The sequence below is a fragment of the Rhineura floridana genome, chromosome 10 (assembly GCF_030035675.1).
Source record: "Rhineura floridana isolate rRhiFlo1 chromosome 10, rRhiFlo1.hap2, whole genome shotgun sequence".
Classification (NCBI taxonomy): Eukaryota; Metazoa; Chordata; class Lepidosauria; order Squamata; family Rhineuridae; genus Rhineura; species Rhineura floridana.
Genome location: NC_084489.1, coordinates 85,141,800 through 85,166,744, shown reverse-complemented (window position 1 = coordinate 85,166,744; position 24,945 = coordinate 85,141,800). Strand labels below are relative to the sequence as shown.

Here is a 24,945-nt window from a genome sequence, read left to right as displayed (position 1 = left end):
CTTCCAACTCCACCATTCTATGATTCCAATTATAACAGCAGTTGCAGCCTAAGACAGCTTTCTTCACAAGACTCTTGTGACCTTTTGTTCAGGCTTACTGGTGTTAGTTTTGTCCTTTACCTAATCTGTAAAAAAGATTCACACCACATGTTTAGACATCTGGGAGGTTCAGCTCATTACAGGCTCTTCGAGAGGCAACTCCTGAGAAAGGCTTCTAAATTGAGACAAGGCACAACGGACTGTAAAGGCTTTACAAATCAAGTATGCCAAGAGGCAAAAGGTCTCCAGACAAAATGAAGGACAATCAGGCTGCGTACATACACACCATATATTTAAAGCACATTATTTCTCCCAAAGAATTCTGGGAACTGTGGTTTGTTAAGGGTGCTGGGAATGGTAGCTCTGTGAGGAGTAAACTACAGCTCCCAGGCTTCTTTGAGGGAAATAATGTGTTTTAAATGTTTGGTGTATATGCAGCCTCAAATATATTGATATTATTAAATTCATGTTCTGGACCTTCTTCCAGACAGCATTGTAAATAATACATTAGTTCTTTATTCCAGGCAATAACTGTAAAGTTTTAAGCAGCCATTGTAAAGAGCACTTTTGTTGACTTCTAGTATACCATAACAATAAATATAAATAGTGCCTTGTCTTAAAATAAGCCTTCCTGCTATTTTAAATGGAATTGGAGAGCACATTATGTTGACATGTAATTACCATGGGTCCGTCAACGGCACTGCTTTGTTGGATATCACTTTAAAGTTTCTTCATAGAGAAATAGTCCTTGGGACAAATCTTTACCCATGATTTGAAAGGGGGACTGTTCCCTACAAACACAGATGGATGCACACTAGTACTTTGTGCGTGCGTATATTGTGCTGAAACCTGAATTTCTTGTGTTAATCCAAAGGAGATTGAGGTGTGGAGACCCTGCCTTAGAGAACATATGATAAGTGGACCTATGGTTCTGATAAGATGTTAGAGGGCAGATGGAGTTATTGATTTTTTTCTTGTTCTCTTCCCCCACTCCCCAAGATGAAAAAGTTGAGGATGTGTTCATCAACAAGGAGAAGATAGAGAAAGAGATCAAGGCTGTTGTTTCAGAGAACGCCTCCCTCAGCTGCGAGGTGGCTGAGGCCAAGATAGAAGTGAAGTGGCTCAAGGATGGGAAGCAGATCACCTCCAGCAAGAAGTTCAAGGTAGAAGCTGAAGGCAAGACCCGGCGGCTGACGGTGCAGCAGGTGGAGAAGAAGGATGAGGGCGAGTACACCTGTGAGGCTGGAAACCAGAAAACTGTCTTCAAAGTCATTGCAGCAGGTACAAAAGGCTTTCATATAGTTCTTTATATTCTTCCATATTTGAGGCTGATAGAAGCACCAGAATGTCTGTGTTTTATGCCTCAGGTTAACTGATGGCTTAAAATAGTATCAAAGGCAGTTTTGCAACTGGGCCGCCATGCATCCGAAGTGACCCAAATAAATGAGCTAGTATTTATTCCTTGTAGGCACAGGCTACAGGGAAAAAGGACACAAAATCGATTACCTAGACACAAAAGACTTGTGATTCCCAATTCACAGGCAAAGCATGTGCTTGCACCTGAGCTATGGTCTCTACATATTACATTTCAGTTGATAGAACAGCGATGGCCTTTTCTGGACCAGGAAGCCTGACCGCTGTTGTCCATGCTCTGGTAACATCCAGATTACAATAATGTGCTCTGTGTGGGACTGCCACTGAGGTTGACCTGCGTCTCAACTGCTCATTGTGGCAGAATATCACCATTAGATTACTCTGCTGCTGAAAGAATTGCACTGGCTGCCAGTTAGTTACTGGACTAAGTTCAAGGTGCTGGTACTGGTGTTCAAAGCCCTATACAGGACCAGAGTTCCTAAAAGATTGTCTTACCCTTTATACAGTAGGGCCCCGCTTTCTGGTGGCCTGCTTTTCAGCGTTCTGCTAATACGGCGGCTTTCAATTAGAGTAAGGCCCCACTCATACGGCGCTTGTTCTGCTTTTACGGCATTTTTCAGGCATCAGGCGCCATTTATTGACTGAGTTCCGCTTTTCGGCAGGTTTCGCTTTTCGGCGGGGGTCTGGAACGTAACCCGCCGTATGAGTGGGGCCCTACTGTATACCCAACTGTTCACTATGCCCTGCAGGGGAGGGTCTTCTGCACATACCATCTCATTGGAGGACCATTCCTTACAATATAAGAATTGGGCCTGTAAAGTGAAAAGTTACTTTTTTGGACTACAGCTCCCATCAGCCCAATCCAGTGGCTATGCTGGCTGGGGCTGATGGGAGTTGTAGTTTAAAAAAGTAACTTTTCCAAGCTCTGGGTGGCACCTACCCTTTGTAACTCTCTCCTGTTACATATTAGACAGGTGCTGTCTCTGTTTTCTTTTGGAACTTCTTGTTACATAACAGATAGGCATTGTCTCTATTTCAATGCCTGCTGAAGACCTTTCTCTTCCCCCAAGCCTTCCAAGTGGAGGTTTGTTATCCTAGTTAGTGTCTGTACTGGACCTGTAATTGTTTTCACATACGAAATGGTCTTATATATGTTTTATTGTGGATGTTTTTATCATTCTGTATTGTGAAATCACTTTGAGATGCTTCATAGGAAGTGATTCATAAATGAAGTATGAAAAATTGAGTAGTTTAAAATTGAATTTTACTTGTTGACAAATGTGTACTACAGCAAAAGAAAGTGTAAATTGTAAAATATGCTGTACAAATGAAATGAAAAGCGGATTGCCCTCTGTTAGCACAGGTAGATGTACCTGTGTGCTGTAATTTTATCTGTTAATTTACAGGAGGCTGACCCAGGATGGCCCTGTTTTATGGAGCGTATGATGAATGGTTCTGTGGTCCTGGTTCTTTTGTGGACTGGATGTTAATAATCAGCTTTTAAGTGCCTTAAAAGCTGAGATGGAGTTATTCATCTTTGCTTCTCCCCTTTTCTCCCTCCAGATACAAAAGTTGAGGATGTGTTCGTCAACAAGGAGAAGATAGAGAAAGAGATCAAGGCTGTTGTTTCAGAGAACGTCTCCCTCAGCTGCGAGGTGGCCGAAGCCAAGACACAAGTGAAGTGGCTCAAGGATGGGAAGCAGATCACCTCCAGCAAGAAATTCAAGGTAGAAGCTGAAGGCAAGACCCGGCAGCTGATTGTGCAGCAGGTGGAGAAGAAGGATGAGGGCGAGTACACCTGTGAGGCTGGAAACCAGAAACTAGTCTTCAAAGTTACTGCAACAGGTATACAAGGTTTTCATATATTCCTTTATATCCTAATGAATTTGGGGATGAATCAGAAGGATTCTGCCATGGCAAAATAAGAGAGAGAGTATACACATGCACATCTGCGTGTCCGTGCGCCCACACACTCGTATAATACTTGTTTGTATAGACCAACCATCTGCCTAGATTGTAAAGATAATACTTCGAGTAACTTAATGCTACTCTATTTAATAAGGGTGATATATTTAATTCAGTGGCATTAAGTTACTGTATCAACCCCTCTTGTCATGCAGTTCTGGGGGTTGGAGCTCCATGATGGGAATAAAGGCCTCATCCGGGATCTCTTCTCAATCGTCCCAGAGTGCAGGACACGGAATAATGGGCTCAAGTTGTAGGAAGATAGATTTCGACTGGACATCAGGAAAAACTTCGTAACTGTTAGAGCCATATGACAATGGAACCAATGGCCTAGAGAGGTAGTGGGCTCTCCGACACTGGAGGCATTCAAGAGGCAGCTGGACAGCCATCTGTTGGGAATGCTTTGATTTGGATTCCTGCATTGAGCAGGGGGTTGGACTTGATGGCCTTATAGGCCCCTTCCAACTCTACTATTCTATGATTTTATCCTTCAATCCATAGCTATTTGATTCAAAATGCTTGCTCAAATTTTCTTTGTTGCTCTTGCATAAAATGCAGTTTCATATCATCTACTTTCATACTCAGTAAATACTGTCTTGACTGGCCCTTATGTAGGATCACATAATAGGGTCACAATTTCAATTTGGGAGAGGCAAAAAGAGGACAGAGCAACAAATAATGACTCTGTCAACGGTTATGATAACCCACTCTCTAGGGAAATCCTAGAGTGACTCTTCCTTCAGGGTACATCTGGTGGCCCCTACTGGAATCAGGAGTCTGTCTCATCACAGGGACCCCTCTTGGCTCTTTCCCTAAGCTACCCCCCTCCCTTGCTGGCTCGCCGCTGGACGTAACACCTAGAATTGTGAGGGTTTAGAAGGCTGGGTCTGAATAACTTTCATTTTCCCCTTTCCCTTCCCCTTGTCTCCTCGGGCATATTATTGTTGATCAAGTCACTGAGTTTCCATCCTTCTCGGGTTGCTGTCTGTAATACTGAGCTCCTTCTCCCTTTGCAGCATTCCAAGGCGTCCTCCCCTGTCTTGCGTGATGGCTGCCTTCTCTGCAGCTGCAAAACACTTAGATAAGTCTCTCCAGGTGCTGAATTCTCTCCCCCACCCATGTCCTGCTTGCCTGTGTTACAGGGGGGTGAACTGAACAGGGCCAGGTGTGAAGCTCCAACTCCTCACACCCTTTGACAAATATTTATTTGTTACTTTATATATCTCACCTTTCCCCCAAGAAGCTCAGGTCAACAAATATAGCTTTCCCCTGTCCTCATTTTGTCCTCATAACAGCCCTATGATGTAGGTCAGATAGTGATTGGCTCAAGGTCACCCAGTGAGCTTCATAGCTGGGGGGGGGGGGGGTTGAAGCCTGGCCTCCCAGGTTCTAATCCAACACTCTAACTGGAGATGTCAATTTAGATTCTCTTTGCTTCTTATTTTTCCAATCTTAAATTCAGTTCTCCACATTTTTGCAGCAATTTGCGATTTTTTCTTTAAAAAAATCCTCATGAAAACATTTCAGCATTTTAGTGCAAATTTCTCCTAATAAATACATTTTTGTATGCGGTTTTGACGAATGTGCTCTTTTTTCCTAGCAGTTTCTCCTCTTTGTATGTTATTTTCACTAAGATAATTCACTTTTATGCACACTTTCCCCTAATATATGCATTTTTGTAAATAATGTTCAGTTGGAGGACTACATCGGAAAATTCAGGTTTTTGTGTGAATTTCAAAGGATGGCTACATTTCAGTTCTCTCCCCTCTACAACTCTCACCTTTGCACCATCTAAGCCCCTTTCCCAAGTGCCACTACTTGCCTTTCAAAGTTGGGTCTTTTCCCCCATCCCTCCATCCCTGTTATCTGGAGGCTGGTCCATTAAGGCAAAGGGTCTACCGCCCCCAGAGCTTGGAAAAGTTACTTTTTAAAACTACAACTCCCATCAGCCCCAGCCAGCATGGCCTCTGGATTGGGCTGATAGGAGTTGTACTTCAAAAAAGTAAATTTCCCAAGCTGTGACGGCCCCACCAACCTCAGTCTGCCCTCAGCCACCCCTTGGACTGCCTGCCTTCTTACTTGCAACTAGTCGAAGGGGTGGCACTTCCTGTCAGCTCCCTCCCCCTCAGTCTCCATGTTGCCCTTGTAGAACTCAGGAAGGAGGATGGGGACAGAAGTAGAATTAGCTGGTTCTGCCTATCATTGCCTCTGGCTCCACTTAAAATTGGCCTCCCTGCCTTCCAACCTACTAGCCCAAAATGAACACCAGTCACCTCTGCTCTCTTCTGCTAACCAAAGACCACCACCCCCTTTCACAGCCTTCTTCTTGGGCTGTCAGTGAGTTTCCATATAAACTTCATGAAGGATTTGAATTTACAAGGGTTGGATTGAAGCAATGTGGGGGAAAACAGATGTTGAGCGATTAAATGGGGGAGAGGAAATAACTTAGGGGGCTGCCTTGTACCAGATCCAACTATTCGTCTATCTAGGCCAGAATTGTTACCACTCTGACCGGCAGCATCCCTCCAGGGTCTCAGATGGAGGTCTTACCTGGTCCTTTCAACTGGAGACATCAAGGATTTAATATGGGATCTTCTACATGCAAAGCATGTGCTCAGCTACAGAGCTACAGTCCCTACCTAGGACAAATTGTTTAATCCTAATTGTAATAGTTGACAAATATGTATTACAATTAATAAAATGTAAAATAAAAAATATGCGGTACACGTGAAATGAAAGAAGCATGGTCCTCTACTAGAACAGGTAGAAGGCTACCCTGCTGCTCTCTGTGTGGGGTGCTATGAGATGATTTTGATGGGGTGCTGTAAGCTGATTTACCCTGGCCTTCAACACCTGAGATGTATATTTTTAGGACCCACCCTACTTTCTGTGATGTTGTTTAGGTTGTTTTTAACTGTTTAACTTATTTGTTTTAAAATTGTTGAAACTAGGGTTGCCAGGTTCCTGGCCTGAGACTGATCCTGTATCTTTAGGAGAAGAGAAAGTCAGCCAAGTGCAGGTGTTCTTGCACCCCTGTAATGGGAAAAACCACAAGGTGGAATTCTCCCTCCCCCCTGCACAACTTTTAAAGATACAGAAGACCTAGAGGCTGGGCCTGGCAACCAAAAGGTCTTCTGTATCTTTAAAAGTTGTGCAGAGGGAAGGGAGAATTCCACCTTGTGGTTTTTCCCATTACAGGGTTGCAAGGATACCTGCACTTGGCTGACTCTCTCTTCTCCTAAAGATACAGGATCAGTCTCAAGCCATGAACCTGGCAACCCTAGTTGAAACCCGTCCTGGGACCTCTGGGTAAAGTATGGGTAATAAATACTACTTCTACTAAAAATCTGTAGGAGGCCATCTTAGAAAGATCCTCCTTAGTGGAGCATTTGTCATGTGGTTTTGTGGTCCTGATTCTTCTCTGAGACAGATGTTGGTGGAAAACCTTGAAGAGCCATAAAAGGGGAGGTGGAATTATTTAATGTTTCTTGCTCTCTTTTCCCCCCAAGATGCAAAAGTTGAGGATGTGTTTGTCAACAAGGAAAAGGTAGAGAAAGAGATCAAGGCTGCTGTTTCAGAGGACGCCTCCCTCAGCTGTGAGGTGGCTGAAGCCAAGACAGCAGTGAAGTGGCTCAAGGACGGGAAGCAGATCACCGCCAGCAAGAAATTCAAGGTAGAAGCTGAAGGCAAGACCCGGCGGCTGATTGTGCAGCAGGTGGAGAAGAAGGATGAGGGCGAGTACACCTGTGAATCCGCTGGCCAAAAAGTCACCTTCACGGTCATTGCAACAAGTGCAAAAGGTTTGCATATTTCCCTTTATGCCCTACTAGTCTATGTTTGGGGCTGCCTTTTCCATTGACCAAAGGCCATTCCCCCCATTGCTTGGCTGCCAGTGCTGAAAAATTGCACACCTCACGCTCCTTAATAACTGTGCTGCCAATTTAAATGGAACTGGAGAGCAGATGATGTTCAGGCATAATGCAGCCATCACATTAGTCATCACTTTGTTGTTGTTGTTGTTTTTGAAAGAACTGTGAATCAGTCCTTAAGAAGAATCTGTTCCACTGATTTGAAAAGAGGACTGCCCGAGATAACCTAGGAATGGAAGAATCTATCAGTTTCGGTTCTCTAGTTTCCCATCTTTCAAATCTTAAATTCGGATCTCCACGTTTCTGCAGCAATTTGCAATTTTTTAAAAAAAATCCTCATGAAAATTCTTCAACATTTTAGTACAAATTTCTCCTAATATACTTTCTGTATACCATTTTGACTAATGGTCACATTTTTGCAAGCAATTTTTCCTAATATAGTGCTTTTTTGTATCTTATTTTCATGAATATATTTATTTTGTGTGCAGTTTCATCTAATAGATGCATTTTTAAAAACATGTCTTGGTTGGAGAACTTCATCCCGAAATTTGGATGAGTGAAAATTTTAAAGGATGGCTTTCTTTCCGATCTCATATTGTTTTGGAAAGTGCAAATTTGATAAATGCAGCTTTCAGTGTGAACTGAATTGAATGTCATTCGCATTCCTATTATAAACACAGACTGATAGCTATCCTAGTGCTCGTTGTAACCTGAGTTTTGTGTGTTAAACCATAGAAGATTGATGATGGAAGACTCTGCCTTATGGGGTATAGGATATGTCAGTCTGTGGTCCTGGTGAAATGTTAGTGGGAAACCCCTAAAATGCCATAAAAGGGGGAGTTTGGAGTTATTTGTCTTTGCTTAGCCTCTTTTTCCCCCACCAGTTCCAGAGGTTGAGCACGTGTTTATCAACAAGGAGATGATCCAGAAAGAGATCAAGGCTGCTGTTTCAGAGATGTTAGTGGGAAACCCTAAAATGCCTTAAAAGGTGAGATGGAGTTATTGATCTTTGCTTGTCCCCTTTTCTCCCTCCAGATGCAAAGGTTGAGGATGTGTTTGTCAACAAGGAGAAGATAGAGAAAGAGATCAAGGCTGCTGTTTCAGAGAACGCCTCCCTCAGCTGCGAGGTGGCCGAAGCCAAGACACAAGTGAAGTGGTTCAAAGGCGGGAAGCAGATCACCTCCAGCAAGAAGTTCAAGGTAGAAGCTGAAGGCAAGACCCGGCAGCTGACGGTGCAGCAGGTGGAGAAGAAGGATGAGGGCGAGTACACCTGTGAGGCTGGAAACCAGAAACTGGTCTTCAGAGTTTCTGCAGCAGGTACAAAAGGCTTTCATATATTCCTTTGTATCGTAACATATTTGGGGTTGAATCAGAAGGTCTTTGCCATGGCAAGGTATGTGTGTGTATATATATAAATCAATGAGTGTATAAATATATTTGTTTGTATAAATCAACCATTGTCTAGATTCTAAATACTTTAATTTGAGTAACTTAATGCCAGTTTATGTAATAAGGGTGATACATTTGATTAAGTGGCATTAAGTTACTGTATTGCTCCTCTTGCCATGCAACTCTGGGAGTTGAAACTCCAGGAGGGGAATGAAAGTCTCACCCTTCAGTCCATAGAAACTTGATTCAAAATGTTTGGTCAGATTATCTGTGTGGATTTTGCATGAAAATGCAGCTTCGTAACATGTACATTCCTACTCATCTGACAAGAAATTGGCCAATAAATCCTGTCTTGACCGGCCCTTATGTTGGATCACATCATGGTCCTCTTTTCTGTCCCCAGATGCAGAAGTTGAGGACATGTTTGTTAACAAGGAGAAGGTCCAGACAGAGATCAAGGCTGCTGTTTCAGAGCACGCCTCCCTCAGCTGCGAGGTGGCCGAAGCCAAGACAGAAGTGAAGTGGTTCAAGGGCGGGAAGCAGATCACTTCCAGCAAGAAGTTCAAGGTAGAAGCTGAAGGCAAGACCCGGCGGCTGATTGTGCAGCAGGTGGAGAAGAAGGATGAGGGCGAGTACACCTGTGAGGCCGGAAACCAGAAACTGACCTTCCACGTCACTGCAGCGACAACTGCAAAAGGTTTATGTGTTTTCCTTTCTATTATTGTTGTTGTTGTTTTAAGATTAAGATTTTAGATTTATTAGTTGCTTGTTACCTGAAGGCCTTCAAGTGACTTACAACATTGTTAAAACCAACTTAAATATATCATACCCTAAAACAAAATAATAAAAGAACCACCACCACCACCACTTACAGCCACAGAAACCTTTGGTCGCACAGCCTACTACTCTGTATTTGAGGGTGCCTTTTCCACTGACCAATGGCCATCACCACCCATTACTTTCTCCTCTCCTTGAAGGTCAGTGCTGAAAAACTGCAGATCCCACACTCCTTATGCTGGTAGTTAAAATGGAACAGGAGAAGTTGAGGCATGAAGTACTATCTATGGGTACGTCAGCCCCCCTGCCTTAGATGGATATCATTTATTCGTTCTGGAGTGTACAAATACTGCTGCAGCCCATGTTTTAAACCACAGAAGGGCTGAAAAAAGCAGCTGCCCTTTATGTGTGACAGTTTTGCTATTGGTTTTAAGTAGTTATTTTAAGTAGTTCTCATACAAAATACAAGTATTCCTTATTATCTGAGTAGATGGTACAAAAATACAACTTTTATTCATCAACATAGGTGAATGGCATCTGTGATCTGTATTGTTCTATGAGACAAGAGTTTCTGATGTTAATGGGCCACCTTAAAGTGCCATAAAAGGGGAATCTGGAGTTATCAGTATTTGTGTGCCCTCTTTTGTCTCCCAGTTGCAGAAGTTGAGGACGTGTTTGTCAACAAGGAGAAGGTCCAGACAGAGATCAAGGCTGCTGTTTCAGTGAATGCCTCTCTCAGCTGCGAGGTGGCCGAAGCCAAGACAGAAGTGAAGTGGCTCAAGGACGGGAAGCAGATCACCTCCAGCAAAAAATTCAAGGTAGAAGCTGAAGGCAAGACCCGGCAGCTGACGGTGCAGCAGGTGGAGAAGAAGGATGAGGGCGAGTACACCTGTGAATCTGCTGGCCAAAAACTGGCCTTCAAACTTAATGTCACAGGTGAGAATGAGAGATGTTTTCTCCTAGGGCCCCTCCAGACGTGTCGGCTTTTTGTGGGAGTATTCTGCAACATTTCACTGATGCATTATTATTATTATTATTATTATTGTTGTTGTTGTTGTTGTTGTTGTTGTTGTTGTTGTTGCTGCTGCTGTTGTTGTTGTTGTTGTTGTTGTTGTTGTGATATCCTGCCCTTCCTCCCATAAGGAGCCCAGGGAGGCAAACAAAAACACTAAAAACATGCAAAAACAACTTAAAAACAGACTTTAAAATATATTTAAACAAAACATCTTGCAGTTCTCTAGCCAAAAAAATTCATGCACTAAGGTAAAGTGTGTTTTTGAAAATAATATTTAAATTTCTTTGTGAAATTGCTTTGCAAATATGCGTACATTAGGAGAAATTAGCACTAAAATGTTGATAATTTCCGTGAGGACTTTTTTTCTTTAAAAAGCCATAAACTATTGTGGAGAACTGAACTTAAGATTGGAAAAAAAAAGAGAAACAGAGGAACTAAAATGGTCAGATCCGCCCATCCCTAGATGGGGTGGTAGCAGCGAAAAAGCGGAACTGTTTGAAATTCGTACATGTATCAGATGGAGCCCTTTTTGAATGGCTGGCAACTGGGTCGAGTTTTTCCTGTCCTAAAGACTCCCCGCAGCATGTGATGTGATGTGGCTGAAGGCCACACTTGATGTGACTGAAGGAGGCAGGAGGCAGGCCACCAGGAAGAAACGAAGGGGGGAGTGTGCTTATACAACGTCTTTTCATTCCGTTGGTACTTGTGCAGGAGACTTTTTCTCCACTGTATCGTGCCCAGGCTCATTAGGGCTTGGCATGAGCTTCTGACAGACTTTAGAAGATGAGTTTCACTAGGACTGACCATGGACATTTTGGCAATTGCGTTTGTTCCTGGAGCATTTGTGTTTCATACCGTGCGTTCCGCTTCCAAGAGCACTTGGCTAAGACAGGCAGATCTCTCTCCCAAATTTCACATTTCAGCGTGAGGCATCAATTCTTTAATCAATACATTAAATAAGGTAAAGTAAGTAATTATTTAATTAAATCCATCAGCAGAGGAGAAAGAACTGTTGCTGGAACTTTTGTAGTTGTGTGTTTTAAAATGCTTTTTAAAGTTGGCTCAACTTATTATTATTACAACAATTAACCATCCTCTCCTCTCCCAGTTCCTAGAGCGGTGAAGTTTGCTAAAGGCCTCCACAACGTAATAGCTGAAGAAGGCAAAGAGGCTGTTTTCAAATGCGTTGTCTCCCCCAGCGATGCTGCCGTCACATGGAGCCGAAATGGAACCAAAATTGAAGGCAATGAGAAATATGTCATTTCCCAGGAGGACTCAAATCGCAGCCTCACCATCACCGACTTGACTCTGAAAGACTCTGCTGAAATCACAGCAGAAGCCGAAGGGGTGGAGAGCAAAGCTACCCTCAAGGTGGAAGGTGAGATCTGGAAAGTAGCAAAGAATGCCATTTGCATCACGGGGTGGATTCTGCAAAACTGCAACTAAGCATGCAGCAGAAGGGAGTAGACTAGACAGTACCACTTCAGAGTACAGGTGGGAAATTCCATTTATGAATGTAAAAGGGGGGGGGGAAACACAGGTTGCATGTAGAAATCTAGTGCATCAGGGAAAGATGTTGTAGCAAGCCTTGTGGTGCTAGTTTCCTAACTGCAGGGATCTTTTATGTGGGAGAACATGAACACATGGTATTCTGCACCTGCCGACTGCAGTGGTACAATTCATTCTACAACCTTCGGACTCTATCGCCTTAGTTTAATGCATGTGTAAATCTTGTTACACAGAATTGGGTGGTAGACTGAGATGGTGGCATGTCTAGATTGTACCACTTTAGATTCTAAATGGGGATAGTAAAGATTGTAAGACTTGATTGTAAGACTGCCTAGACACTGCGCTGTGCAACTAACAAATTTATTATTATGATTATTAGCCATAGTTTTGAATGCTCCGATGTTTTTTTTTAAAAAGCCTCACCACATCGTTAAGGAGTACATCAGGGGAGGCCTACACTAGACCTTCTTCCTGATATCCTAGTTTTCCATATGCAGGGAGTTCTTTAGGTGTAGAAAGCTTTAAAATGCAGTTGGCAAGGCTGGATTTCACTATGGGCGAAAGACTCACTGTGACTGCTGTTTCATTTGGCATTCTGCAGGATGAACATAACAGCAACTACTTGATCTGCCGATGCACAGGACCTCATGCCATACCCCACCCCTGTCCCTGTGTATAACCATTTGCACAATATAATTTTTAGCCTTGCCTAATTGTAGTCATTTTCCCGTCTCTCTCAACATTGCACTTGCGTGTGTTTCCTGCAGAGACTCCGGTGTTATTCCTAAAGAAACTGGAGACCAAAACTGTTGAGGAGAAGGCGGTGGTGACTCTAGAAGTAGTGCTTTCGAAACCAACCAAAGAGGTGAAATGGATGAAGAATGGCAGCCTGCTCCATCCAAGTGACAACATGGAAATCAAGGCCCAAGGGACAAAGCACAGCCTGGTGATTAAGAGTGCCACCTGTGGAGACCGTGGTTATTACTCCTGCGAGACTCTCCATGACAAGACCCAGGCGAAAGTAGCAGTGGAAAGTGAGTCAGGGATGGTTGCATGTGTTCCCTTGTGGGCTGACTTTTTGCAAATGCAAAGCTTGCCTTTTAAAATGTGTGGTGTAGTGGAACCACAAAGAGGAGACCATAGCTCAGTAGCAGAGCACATGCTTTTCAACCTCTTGGTTGCCAGGCCCGGCCTCTAATAGGTCTTCTGTATCTTTAAAAGTTGTGCAGGGGGAAGGAACAATCCCACCTTGTGTTTTTTCCCATTACAGTGTTCCAAGGACACCTGCACTTGGCTGACTTTCTCTTCTCCTAAAGTTACAGGATCAGTCTCAGGCCCTGAACCTGGCAACCCTAATACACAGTCACTGCCCGGGTTTGCTGTCATGTAATGCATGGAGTGACCCCCAAGGGTCTGAGTGAACCATATCCATCTTTGCTTGGGAGGAGAGGGACAGGCATTTTCCCCCTCCTCATCCCTCCATGACCTTCCTCAGTGCTCTGCTGCTGCTGTTTGTAGGTGTGGAGTTTGCACCCAGGATGAAAAAAAAAGTAATTCAGTCCCTTCCTGTGATGTGGAACTGCGTCTCGTTCAAATCTGCCAGCTGAATCAGGCTGTGTTTTAAATGACAGAAGATGTCTGATACAAAGGCAGATTAAATAACAATACAGATCAGCATCCAAGGCAAAGCCCTAAATAGAAAAAAAAAAATTTCACCCAGCAGGACTGTGAAAAGCAATTAATGTACACATTTTTTGTTATGTCACATTGAAAGAAAAAAAAAGTACTCAGCTATGATTCCACCTAGGATGTGGTGTGAACTGCTCCAAATTCGCAGTGCCATGGGCTCCAGCAGCATAAGGCCGTTCCTTAATTCTTGATAAAAGAAATTTGATTCAGTTCACATTTAAAGGTGAACCCACGTAATTTGCAGAAAAAAATTACAGAATAATACATCAATGGAAACGCAGCCATCCTTCAAAATTGCGATATCTCTGAATTTTGCAACGAAGTTCTCCAGCCATTTAATGTATAGAAAACAATATGCTTACATATCGAAAGGTTTATATACTAGGATAAAGCGTGCATGAAAATACCTCTGTTGGTGAAAATACAACATGTGTATTTAGGATAAATTTGATGATGAATTTTCCTGAGGGCTGGCAAGCTGATGTGGAAATGTGTATCAGTGAACTTAAAACTGGAAAAATGAGAAACTGAAACTGACCGAATCGTCCATCCCTCCACTTGACCACTTCACTCTACATTCACCCCACATTTGCAGTATGCCAGTTTGGTCATATGAACTGGCCCTCTGTGCTCAATGGGCGAGAGTGGTTTCCTGAAACAAGGAGTGTTTTTGCCACTGTTCCCCGCTGTACAACAGGACGAATGCCTTATTGCACAATTCGTTTGTGTGTTGAGTTAATCCCTACCCAGCAACTCTTCCTCAAAATAACCTCAGTGTGCCTACAAGCACATTCCCCAGTCTTGAGTGATGGAATATCTGCTGACCCAGTCAACAGGTCATCTCTATAATTAGGGATGATGGAATTTCTGGGGAGTTGTCCTGCAGCTTAAGATACTGGAACATCAGAAAAGGGGCCTTGAAGAAACCGCTTTAAATTTGGCTATAGGCAAATATGAGAGCCAATGTGGTGTAGTGGTTAAGGTGCTGGACTACGACCTGGGAGACCAGGGTTCGCATCCCCACACAGCCATGAAGCTCACTGGGTGGCCTTGGGCCAGTCACTGCCTCTCAGCCTCAGAGGGAAGCAATGGCAAACCCCCTCTGAATACCACTTATCATGAAAACCCTACTCATAGGGTCGTCATAAGTCAGAATCGACTTGAAGGCAGTCCATCATCAAAGGCAAATATTGATTACAAGAACAGAGCCTATGAACTGTGTATATCAGAAAGACAGGAGCTGAAAAAAATCACTTGCACACAGAACTGTTTTGCCTTCGCTTGATTTTTGTAAGCACAGAGCTATATATAATAACCAAAGCAAGTGTCTCTAGGCCTGTTTGACACAAGTTTGCTGACGACACTAAATTGTTCAGGGTTGTTAAAACAAAAAGGGATTGTGAAGAGCTCCAAAAAGATCTCTCCAAACTGAGTGAATGGGCGGAAAAATGGCAAATGCAATTCAATATAAACAAGTGTAAAATTATGCATATTGGAGCAAAAAATCTTAATTTCACATATACGCTCATGGGGTCTGAACTGGCAGTGACCGACCAGGAGAGAGACCTCGGGGTTGTAGTGGACAGCACAATGAAAATGTCGACCCAGTGTGCGGCAGCTGTGAAAAAGGCAAATTCCATGCTAGCGATAATTAGGAAAGGTATTGAAAATAAAACAGCCGATATCATAATGCCGTTGTATAAATCTATGGTGCGGCCGCATTTGGAATACTGTGTACAGTTCTGGTCGCCTCATCTCAAAAAGGATATTCTAGAGTTGGAAAAGGTTCAGAAGAGGGCAACCAGAATGATCAAGGGGATGGAGCGACTCCCTTACGAGGAAAGGTTGCAGCATTTGGGGCTTTTTAGTTTAGAGAAAAGGCGGGTCAGAGGAGACATGATAGAAGTGTATAAAATTATGCATGGCATTGAGAAAGTGGATAGAGAAAAGTTCTTCTCCCTCTCTCATAATACTAGAACTCGTGGACATTCAAAGAAGCTGAATGTTGGAAGATTCAGGACAGACAAAAGGAAGTACTTCTTTACTCAGCGCATAGTTAAACTATGGAATTTGCTCCCACAAGATGCAGTAACGGCCACCAGCTTGGACGGTTTTAAAAGAAGATTAGACAAATTCATGGAGGACAGGGCTATCAATGGCTACTAGCCGTGATGGCTGTGCTGTGCCACCCTAGTCAGAGGCAGCATGCTTCTGAAAACCAGTTGCCGGAAGCCTCAGGAGGGGAGAGTGTTCTTGCACTCGGGTCCTGCTTGCGGGCTTCCCCCAGGCACCTGGTTGGCCACTGTGAGAACAGGATGCTGGACTAGATGGGCCACTGGCCTGATCCAGCAGGCTCTTCTTATGTTCTTATGTTCTTATTATATGGCATCAAACGTGGGTCTCCTGTAGGGATGGAAAGATCTGTCAATTTCAGCTCTTGATTTCTCTTTTTTCCAATCTTCAGCTCAGTTCTCCACATTCTGCAGCAATTTGTGAATTCTGGAAAAATTCTCATGAGAATTCTTCAGCATTTTAGTGTGAATTTCTCCTGCTAAAGACATTTTTGGATGCAGGTTTGACTACTGTAGACATTTTTGCAAGCAATTTCTCCTAATATAAAGCTTTTCTATATGTTATTTTCACTGATGTATTCATTTTAATCCCCCTCGTACATGCATTTTTGTAAACATTGTTTGGGTGGAGAACTGCATTGCAAAATTTGGGTAAACGTGAATTTTGAAGGATAGCTGTGTTTTGGTTTTCATATTATTTTGGAAAGTGCAAATTTGATAAATTCTGCTTTAAATGCAAACTGAATCGAATTTCTCTCATCCCTAGTCTCCAGTGAGTGTACCTGTGTGATGCACATATTTGCAAACCTGTATTTGTTGCGTTTTCATTCTCGTGCTTTTAGACCTACCTTGAGCATCTTAGGTGTACCCCTAACACATGCAATGTATGGAGCAGCCCTTATATATGCACACCAGCTCTTAACTGGGTGTTGTCTATATACTTGTGAGTTCTCTCCATGCTGTTTGTTATGCATTCCGTTGGATGCCTCAGTACATGTTGCTCACCAGTCATAATATGCCATCAGAAAACAGGAGCACCTGCATTTACTGAAGTCATGTTGCAGCGCTCGACATGAGTGGGTGGGCTATGGGAGGAAGTCACCTTCCCATTTATAGAGGGGGGAAAAACACAGATTAGAAGTATTAGGGGGAGGTAAGAATCTACCCTTTGAATCTGGTTGACATATTCTGAGCAAAAATGAGGATATTATTTGGGGTGTTGTGAAAACCTCCAGCTTGCACATTTTGGAACTTCAGATTTTTTAAATGCTCCCTTTGAATCTGGTTGACATATTCTGAGCAAAAATGAGGATATTATTTGGGGTGTTGTGAAAACTTCCAGCTTGCACATTTTGGAACTTCAGATTTTTTAAATGCTCCGTTCCAAACATTATCCAGAATGTTAGGGATACAAATACCAAATGCCACAGAATCTAGATACTAGACTTCTGAGTACTTGGAAACACAGACATTAAAAATGATAAAATCTGAACTATGAGATGTTTTCAAAAATGATAACAACCCCCCCCCCCCCGATTTTCTTGCCTGAAGTGAATGTGAAGGTCATGAACTTGGAGATGGGTAACAAACATGTTTTAAAAATCAGAGTAAGAATGTAAAGATTTAAGCTTGGAGGCCTAATATAAAACTTGCAGCCCTAGTGAGGGAGCAAGGTGTGAAACAGTCATAGGAGACTTACTTTGTAGTGCGTTTAGCTTAATTATTAATTCAGGAAGGGTTATGGATATTTACCTAAGTAAGTTAAACATGTATGCCTAGGTAACAAAGGGATTCACCTTTTTTTTCTCCTGGTAGGATTTTTAAAAAGAAGGTAAGTACACAAGGATGCTGTTGTGATCATGGCCTTATAAGTGCATGCAGTGTGGCATTCTACCAGCCAGATGCCTCTAAAAGCTCACAATCAGGGCCTGGCTGAAGGAGAAGGCCACTCCTGGTCATATTCTTGCTAGTTGACATCCTTGGTGCAGTTTCCAGATGGGCATTGGAATGCATCGCTTCCTCTCAAAATGTCAAGCATGGGCATTTCACATTGGTCCAGACACATCCAATTCTTTATGATATTGCTTTTTTTCCCAAGTGAGGCCCATCAAGCTGGTGAAAGGCCTGCAGCCGGTCAATGCCCATGAACAGGATTCTGCCACCTTTGAGGTGGAGTTGTCGCACGAGAATGTGGAAGTTACCTGGATGAAGGATGGTGTGAGGCTGAAAGCAAAGGACAGCTGCTGCATTACTGCCCAGGGGAAGAAGCATTCGCTGACTCTTTCATCCCTTGCACTCGAAGACTCAGGCCTTGTCTCCTTCAAGGCCGAAGGTGTCCACACAACAGGCAGACTCAATGTGAAAGGTAGACATTCACTGCACTCATTCAAATCATGGATGCTTTTGTCATGCAAGCCTGTTGATTGAACAGATGAAACACCTGACCGAAGTACAGGGCCTTTTGGCACTGTTGTGCATCAGTTCCGTGCAACCATTTTGCTAGCCACAGGGTGAACCTGTATTTGAAGCATGCAGTGGTGGTTGCCTAGTAACTACAAGACTGCTATCCCAAGTCTACCCAGAGGCAAACCCCTCCTGTGATTGCTAGGCAACTGCAATATGCTGTGTTCCTTTCCCTTGAGCTTGGGAAAATACCAGGATAGTGAGCATGTTAGCAGCACAACCAGTCCCCAAGGGCAAGGAAGAAGCCGTTTTCATGCAGAAAATCACACAGCTAAGCCTTCCACAGAGTTGAGATGCCTGCCTGCGGGATGGATTGGTCATCTTTCACTGGCATGAATCAAAGGCAGGGCATCAAGAGCATTGGGACTGCAGATGGGAGGCCAAAATTTGGAGTCTCCATTTGTGCCTGTATCCAGTTTTTGGGAGGGCAGGCAAAGCACCGTCCTCATCTACGCAGGAGTGGACTGGCTGAGATGCTCAGTGCCTGGGCTTAAGCAATCGCAGGGCCAGGGATGGTGCTGAATTAGGTTTTAAGTTATCTGCTCCATGCAGGTGTGTAGGCAGGAGATAACACGTGGGGAGAAGGCAATGCTGGGTGGCAGCAGGCCAGGTCAGTGTCTGGTTGGGAGCTTCTGTATAATTAATAGTCAATAAGAAATTAGTTTTTTACAGCACTGCAGTGGGAACAGTTGCAGTCCCCAGATACCTGTGAGGTGCAGAAGTTCACTCTGGAATTGAAGCTGTCTAATGGGGTGCTTCAGGAGCCCTCCCAGGGGCCTCTGGCTCCCTCAACTGGTATGGTGGTGTTAGGCCCAGATCCACATTAGTGAGGCTGGAACATGGGCCGAGATAAGCGGTCCCTGGTTGGGTCACCACAGATGGCATTTATTTGCATGTGAGAGAGGCAAGAAAAACTAGTCCTGTTCAGTTAAGTCTATCACACAACTGCCTTGCATTGTTACTTACAGAACAGCCTGTGAAAATAATCAAACCGTTGCAAGACACCAGGGCTCAGAACAAAGATGAAGTAACCTTTGAGTGTGAACTTTCCAGACCTAATGCAGATGTGAAGTGGCTCAAGGTATTGAATTTACTTACCAGGTGACTTTTCCTACCTAAGGAATGGCGGTTGATGTTATTGTGTCACATGAACACTTCCAACTTTTGCAGAAGGTGCAGGGTGTTGTGTAGTATTTGTGTTTACAAATATATAGGTTGAACCAGAGCTTGGAAAATTTATTTTTTTGAACTACAACTCCCATCAGCTCCAGCCAGTGGCCATGCTGGCTGGGGCTGATGGGAGTTGTAGTTTTAAAAAGTAACTTTTCCAAGCTCTGGCTTATACGTGGGTGGAGGTTCATAGCTTAACACCCCAGCAGATATTCCCCAAATCTCTCAAAGCTCCAGCTCAGCTTCCTGGCCTGAGCTGCCCATTTAAGCATTTATACACAGGGTAATGACATCATCCCCAACTAAGGGATGGGGTAGAAGGTGCAGAGAGAAGGACACGCTCTCATCTGGGACAGTTGCTGACCATTGTTAAAGACAGCTGAGCTCTGGAGCAAAGGGAGAAACTTGGAAGGACTATTTACAAATCCAAGGTTCTGACCTGATAAGCCTCTAGCAACCGACACTGATGGAAAACCCAGATCCTAGAGTCAAGCAATACTGACTTGTCAGGGACCCCAAAAGGTCATTCAGCTCAAGCCCCCAACCCTTTAACTATAATGATCAGAGCAAGATTGGAGACCCAAGAGCATTGAAACCGTGTGCTAAATTGTATTATTGTTGTTGTTATGTGCCTTCAAGTCGACTACGACTTATGGCGACCCTATGAATGAGTGACCTCCAATAGCATCTGTCATGAACCACCCTGTTCAGATCTTGCAAGTTCAGGTCTGTGGTGTCCTTTATGGAATCAATCCATCTCTTGTTTGGCCTTCCTCTTTTTCTACTCCCTTCTGCTTTTCCCAGCATTATTGTCTTTTCTAGTGAATCAGGTCTTCTCATTATGTGCTCAAAGTATGATAATCTCAGTTTCATCATTTTAGCTTCTAGTGACAGTTCTGGTTTAATTTGTTTTAACACCCAATTGTATAAATTGTATTATAAGAAACCCCTTCCTCTCTGACATGTATGACACATTTGCTAAGGACTGCTGGTGGAGTCTGACATTGACTTTCTAGATTTAGAGGCATCTTTTTCAGGAATGCAATGATACTTGATAAATTCTGACAAATCTCCAGTGGGGACTTGGCTGTGATGCTCAATTATAGCCAGTCTGAATAGAGTTTTGTGGATCTTGGATGAAAGTATGACAGTGCATTTCAATTACAGAACACTTACTTGTTCCATTTCGATTTTGGTGAGACAAGAACACACAGCTAAGGGGCTGTTTGAGTCTGCTAAAAACTGACTTAGACTTTTTCCTTCTAGAATGGAACTGAGTTACGACCAAGTAAAAAAATTGGAATCATTTCCCGAGGGACTAAGAGAAGCCTCACAATTTACAAATGTGAATATGATGACCAGGGAAACTATATGTGTGATGCTGTTGATGACAAGAGTTCAGCTATCCTGGAGATCCATGGTATGTTTCCATAGGAAGAGCAAAAGTCTTGTTTCCTAAATGGCTTTGCAGGAAATGGTGCCCAGTCACCTAGCCAATTCACGTGACATATTTATTAAGATCCCATCATCGTAGCCTTAAGTGTTGCCTTGCATGTGAGGAGAATGCCACAGGTAGAATTTGTGCATCGCTCAGTGGCCTGGTTCACATGTCACAGTAAGCCTAAACCATGACTTACCTGCTGTGCATGAATGTGCTGGATCCCAGAGAGGGGCTCATGCAGTTTAATCCATTTCCCTGACAGTTCCTTACCTCATAACTTTCCTGGGGTTTTTTGGTCATTCACACAACATGGAAGCCAATTCCAGAAATCTAACAGAATATAGTGGAAGTTTTGTGCTTGCACCTATGATAAATGATTCCAGAAATATTCCATTTGCAAGCCCTAAAATCCGGTAAATGCTTAGAGTTTTCTGCTGTCATTTTCCCATGACCATGGCACTGCAGCTCATATGAGCAGCTGGGCTGCGGTATCCTAGCATGCAATTTGCTCCCACCTTTTCTTTTAACCTCATGAAAATTGTGCCGGTGTTCCAGCATATTCCAGCATAGCTGCAGATAGCAGTTCCCCTTCTCACCACACACCACAAAAATGTCAGAAGCAAAAGGAAGAGGGGTCGCGTGGAGACGAGATACCCTCATGCAGTATTATTATGGGGCAACTACAGTGCCCGTGTGTATAATGGGAGAGCAATAGAAACAAATTGTTGTTCGTTGCAGCCGTGTGAAACACATTTAGCACAGCATGGCGGCCAAAAAGCCACGATCCCTAGTACTACAGTGTGAAAGGAGCTTTAGAAATCAGGACAGAATTGCTGCCATTATAATCCATAAAACTAACACGATAAGCCCCGTGTTTGAACGCAGCCCTGATTTCCTTTTCCCTGGTCCTTTTAGCACAGTGTGGTGCATCTGCTAGGGCAGGGTTTGGCTTAGCATGCCATCCAAACCTGGGATCATGGTTAAGAGCTCTCTTCCTTCACCAGTATCTGTAGCCAAGATTTGTCCTATGGTTACATAGCAACTGGACCGCTGCTGTGGTCTTGTACAGAGCCTGGGCGGAAGGCGAGGAAGCATCTCCGGCAAAGAGGAAAAAGAACATAAGAGCTGTGCTGGATCAGGCCAAAGGCATGCCTAGTCCAGCATTCTTTCTCACAGTGGCCATCCAATGGGAAGCCTGTTGACAGGTGCATCCTGTTCTGTTAGCACTGATGGTATTGGATTGTGTCTGTGGAGCCTGTATGCATAATTTCAAGGCATGCAAAGCCGGATTCTCATTTTTCTCTTCTTAGTATAAGCCGAAATACTTGACACTTTCATACAGGAGGATGTATATTCACAGGGCCGGTGCCATAGGGCTGCCAGGGGGCCCCTGAAGGGCCCCTCCTTAGGATGGGTGGGTAGCACTCCCTTCCATGAACTGCAACAGCATTGGCTCTCGACCCTGCCGTGGATCATGAGAGGGAGCTCCCATACACCCCCCTACTGCTGCGCAGGCCCCACCTACCTCTCCCTTGACATAAATTGTGCTGTGGGCGCAAGCCTGCCATCAACGAAGATGGCAGCCGAGGTTTCCCTAAGGGGCTGATTCCCCTTCTGCCATCTTGGTTGATGGCAGAGACGCGTGCGCATGGCACGCATGCATACCATCAACCAAGATGGCAGTGGTGGCATCATGTTTTTTAACTACTACTACTACAGGAGTATTTTTAATTACTACTACTGCTACTACTACTACTACTACTAATAATGATAAATAATGAACACTTCCGATCAGTTGAGGCAAACAGATTAGCTAGTCTAGTGGCAGAGCATGGATTGAAAGGCTGAGAGCCTCCCCACTGGCAATTTCTCCCTACTCATTTGCCACTGTTCATAGCTAAAAGAAAAAGTGGGAGGGCAAAGGAGCAGCCACAACTTAAACCAAAAGGAGCATATACTGTATACTGCAGTGAATATGTCTTTGTAATTCCTTAGCCCGAGATATCAAGATTGTGAAGCCGCTGGAGGATGTGGAAGTGAGTGAAAAAGAGAGTGCTTCTTTCGTCTGTGAGATTTCCCACGATGAGGTTGAAACCCAGTGGTTCAGTAATGAAAGCAAGCTCCGGGCTGGAGAGAACATCAGGATGCGTCAGGATGGTAGGGAAGGGGACAGCTGATGGGTAGCTTATTGGGATTTTTTCTGGTTGGAATGGAATGTGGGGAAGACAATGGAGAGTGAGAGAGAGAGAGCGAGCGATCTGTTTAGGCCTGCCGTGTAACTAAAGAGTGATGTCATATTTACATATATATAGGAAATTCAGTCCGCATTTCAAGCCAAATCTATCAAATACTCACTTTCCAAAACCATATGAGACCCAAATGACAGCCATCCTTCAAAATTCACACTTACTCGAATTTTGCAGTGCAGTTCACCAACCAATCAATGTTTATAAAAATGCATATATTAGGGGAAACCATGCATTAAAAATGAATATATGAGTGAAATTAATGCATTATATGATGAGAAATTGCTTTCAGAAATGTCTACATTAGTCAAAACTGCCTACAAAAAGTCTTTATTAAAAAAAAATCAAATTGCTGCAGAAATGTGGAGAATAGAATCTAAGACTGGAATGAGAAACTGAGATAATTGAAATGGCAGATCTTTCCGTCCCTACATGTAAATGAGTTATATACCAGTTCAAGTGTTGTGACTGGGAACCGTAGCCTGATGAGAGTACAAGGAATTCTCTGAGATCCCAAGTCTCCTTACAGAACTGGAGATCCCAGGATTCTCCGGGATGAGGGAATTATCATGCTCTGATTTCTCAGTTCTAACTAGGAAGATGTGTTGAATGAAACTTTCACTGGAATTCTGAGATGGTCATGTTTGAAGTGTTAGTTTGTCTATTAAGGCAGTTTCCCAAGGAAAGCCACCCAAGGATTCTCAAGGAAAACAAGCAGCAGGCTTATCTTTATTTTATTTATTTATTTTACTTTATTCGATTTATATACCGCCCACAGCCCGGGACAGTGCACAACATGGATAAAATACAATAAGATCTACACTTGACCCAGAAGTGCTGTTTCGATAGACCACTCTCAGAACACAGGTCCGGTCAAGGCTGAGTTGGTCTAACAATGTCAAGAGCAGCAGCATGGCCTGAAAGCTGTTATGCTCAAGGGCTCTCACTTGATTCATTCCATTGTATTAGATCATGGGGAAGAGCTCACAAAGTGCTTTGTTCTCCCTCTTTTGCTGACCATCTGGTGGCCCCTTCTTCGTATGCCCTGTTTGGGGAATATTTTTTTCATTTTTCCCCTGTCCTATCTCTGTCTTTCCTCCCATGCTTATGCATTTATTTAGCTTTTTAGCCTGGGTGATCTCAGAGGCTTCATGCAAGTGACGGAACATTAGATCATAATACAAAATAACTAAACCCGCATAACAAGAGAGAAAGAGCAGAACAGATGATAGTAATCCTCCTTGTCCTTTCAGCTTCACCCCTGCTACCAGCCCTAATAATGAAGTCTTAGGGTATAACTAAACATTAGATGTGTGTAAGAGAACCCCAACTGTTTTTTCCCCTCTAAAAAGTGAGAAAGTGGAGTGGGGAAGAAAGAAGCCTCTTCAGTAGGGGGCAATTTAGAATGGAGAAGCAGTGACAGCAGAAGAGTTACTTAGCTCCATTCATGCACCTTGCTTCTCTGCTTCAAATCCCCCCCAACCCTGCTTTTACCCTCACAAACATGTTTTTGGAACTCTGCACAGGGACGGCAACGACCCAACAATTAGGGCAGGATTTGGAGTGCTGAAGCATCCCTCAGCCTTCTGCTTCTCTGCTCTAAGTTAAAAAAGGTAAAGGTGTCCCCGACTCTTAGGGTGACGTCTTGCGACGTTTACTAGGCAGACCGTATATATGGGGTGGGATTGCCAGTTCCATCCCCGGCCTTTCTTTACCCCCTAGCATATGCCGGGTACTCATTTTACCGACCACGGATGGATGGAAGGCTGAGTGGACCTCGACCCTTTTTACCGGAGATTCGACTTCTTCCGTTGGAATCGAACTCTGGCCGTGAGCAGAGCTTCGGCTGCGTTACCGCCGCTTACCACTCTGCGCCACGGAGTTACCATCTCCCAAAGTCGCTTTTTGAACCTACAGCACAATGGCA

At 43.7% G+C, this 24,945-nt stretch overlaps 1 protein-coding gene across 10 annotated transcripts in view; it reads left to right on the top strand.

Annotated features, from left to right (window-relative positions):
* The window catches only part of OBSCN (obscurin, cytoskeletal calmodulin and titin-interacting RhoGEF), a 277,846-nt gene that overhangs the window by 41,027 nt on the left and 211,874 nt on the right, over positions 1–24,945 (top strand). For all 10 annotated transcript variants that reach the window (XM_061585960.1, XM_061585958.1, XM_061585965.1 and 7 more), the window contains exons 12-23: positions 1,039–1,320; positions 2,977–3,258; positions 6,888–7,178; positions 8,283–8,564; positions 9,040–9,333; positions 10,068–10,349; positions 11,537–11,806; positions 12,705–12,971; positions 17,797–18,063; positions 19,130–19,242; positions 20,598–20,751; positions 22,768–22,929. In XM_061585960.1, coding sequence (XP_061441944.1) covers positions 1,039–1,320; positions 2,977–3,258; positions 6,888–7,178; positions 8,283–8,564; positions 9,040–9,333; positions 10,068–10,349; positions 11,537–11,806; positions 12,705–12,971; positions 17,797–18,063; positions 19,130–19,242; positions 20,598–20,751; positions 22,768–22,929 — 2,946 coding nt within the window. The remainder of the gene's footprint in view (positions 1–1,038; positions 1,321–2,976; positions 3,259–6,887; positions 7,179–8,282; positions 8,565–9,039; positions 9,334–10,067; positions 10,350–11,536; positions 11,807–12,704; positions 12,972–17,796; positions 18,064–19,129; positions 19,243–20,597; positions 20,752–22,767; positions 22,930–24,945) is intronic.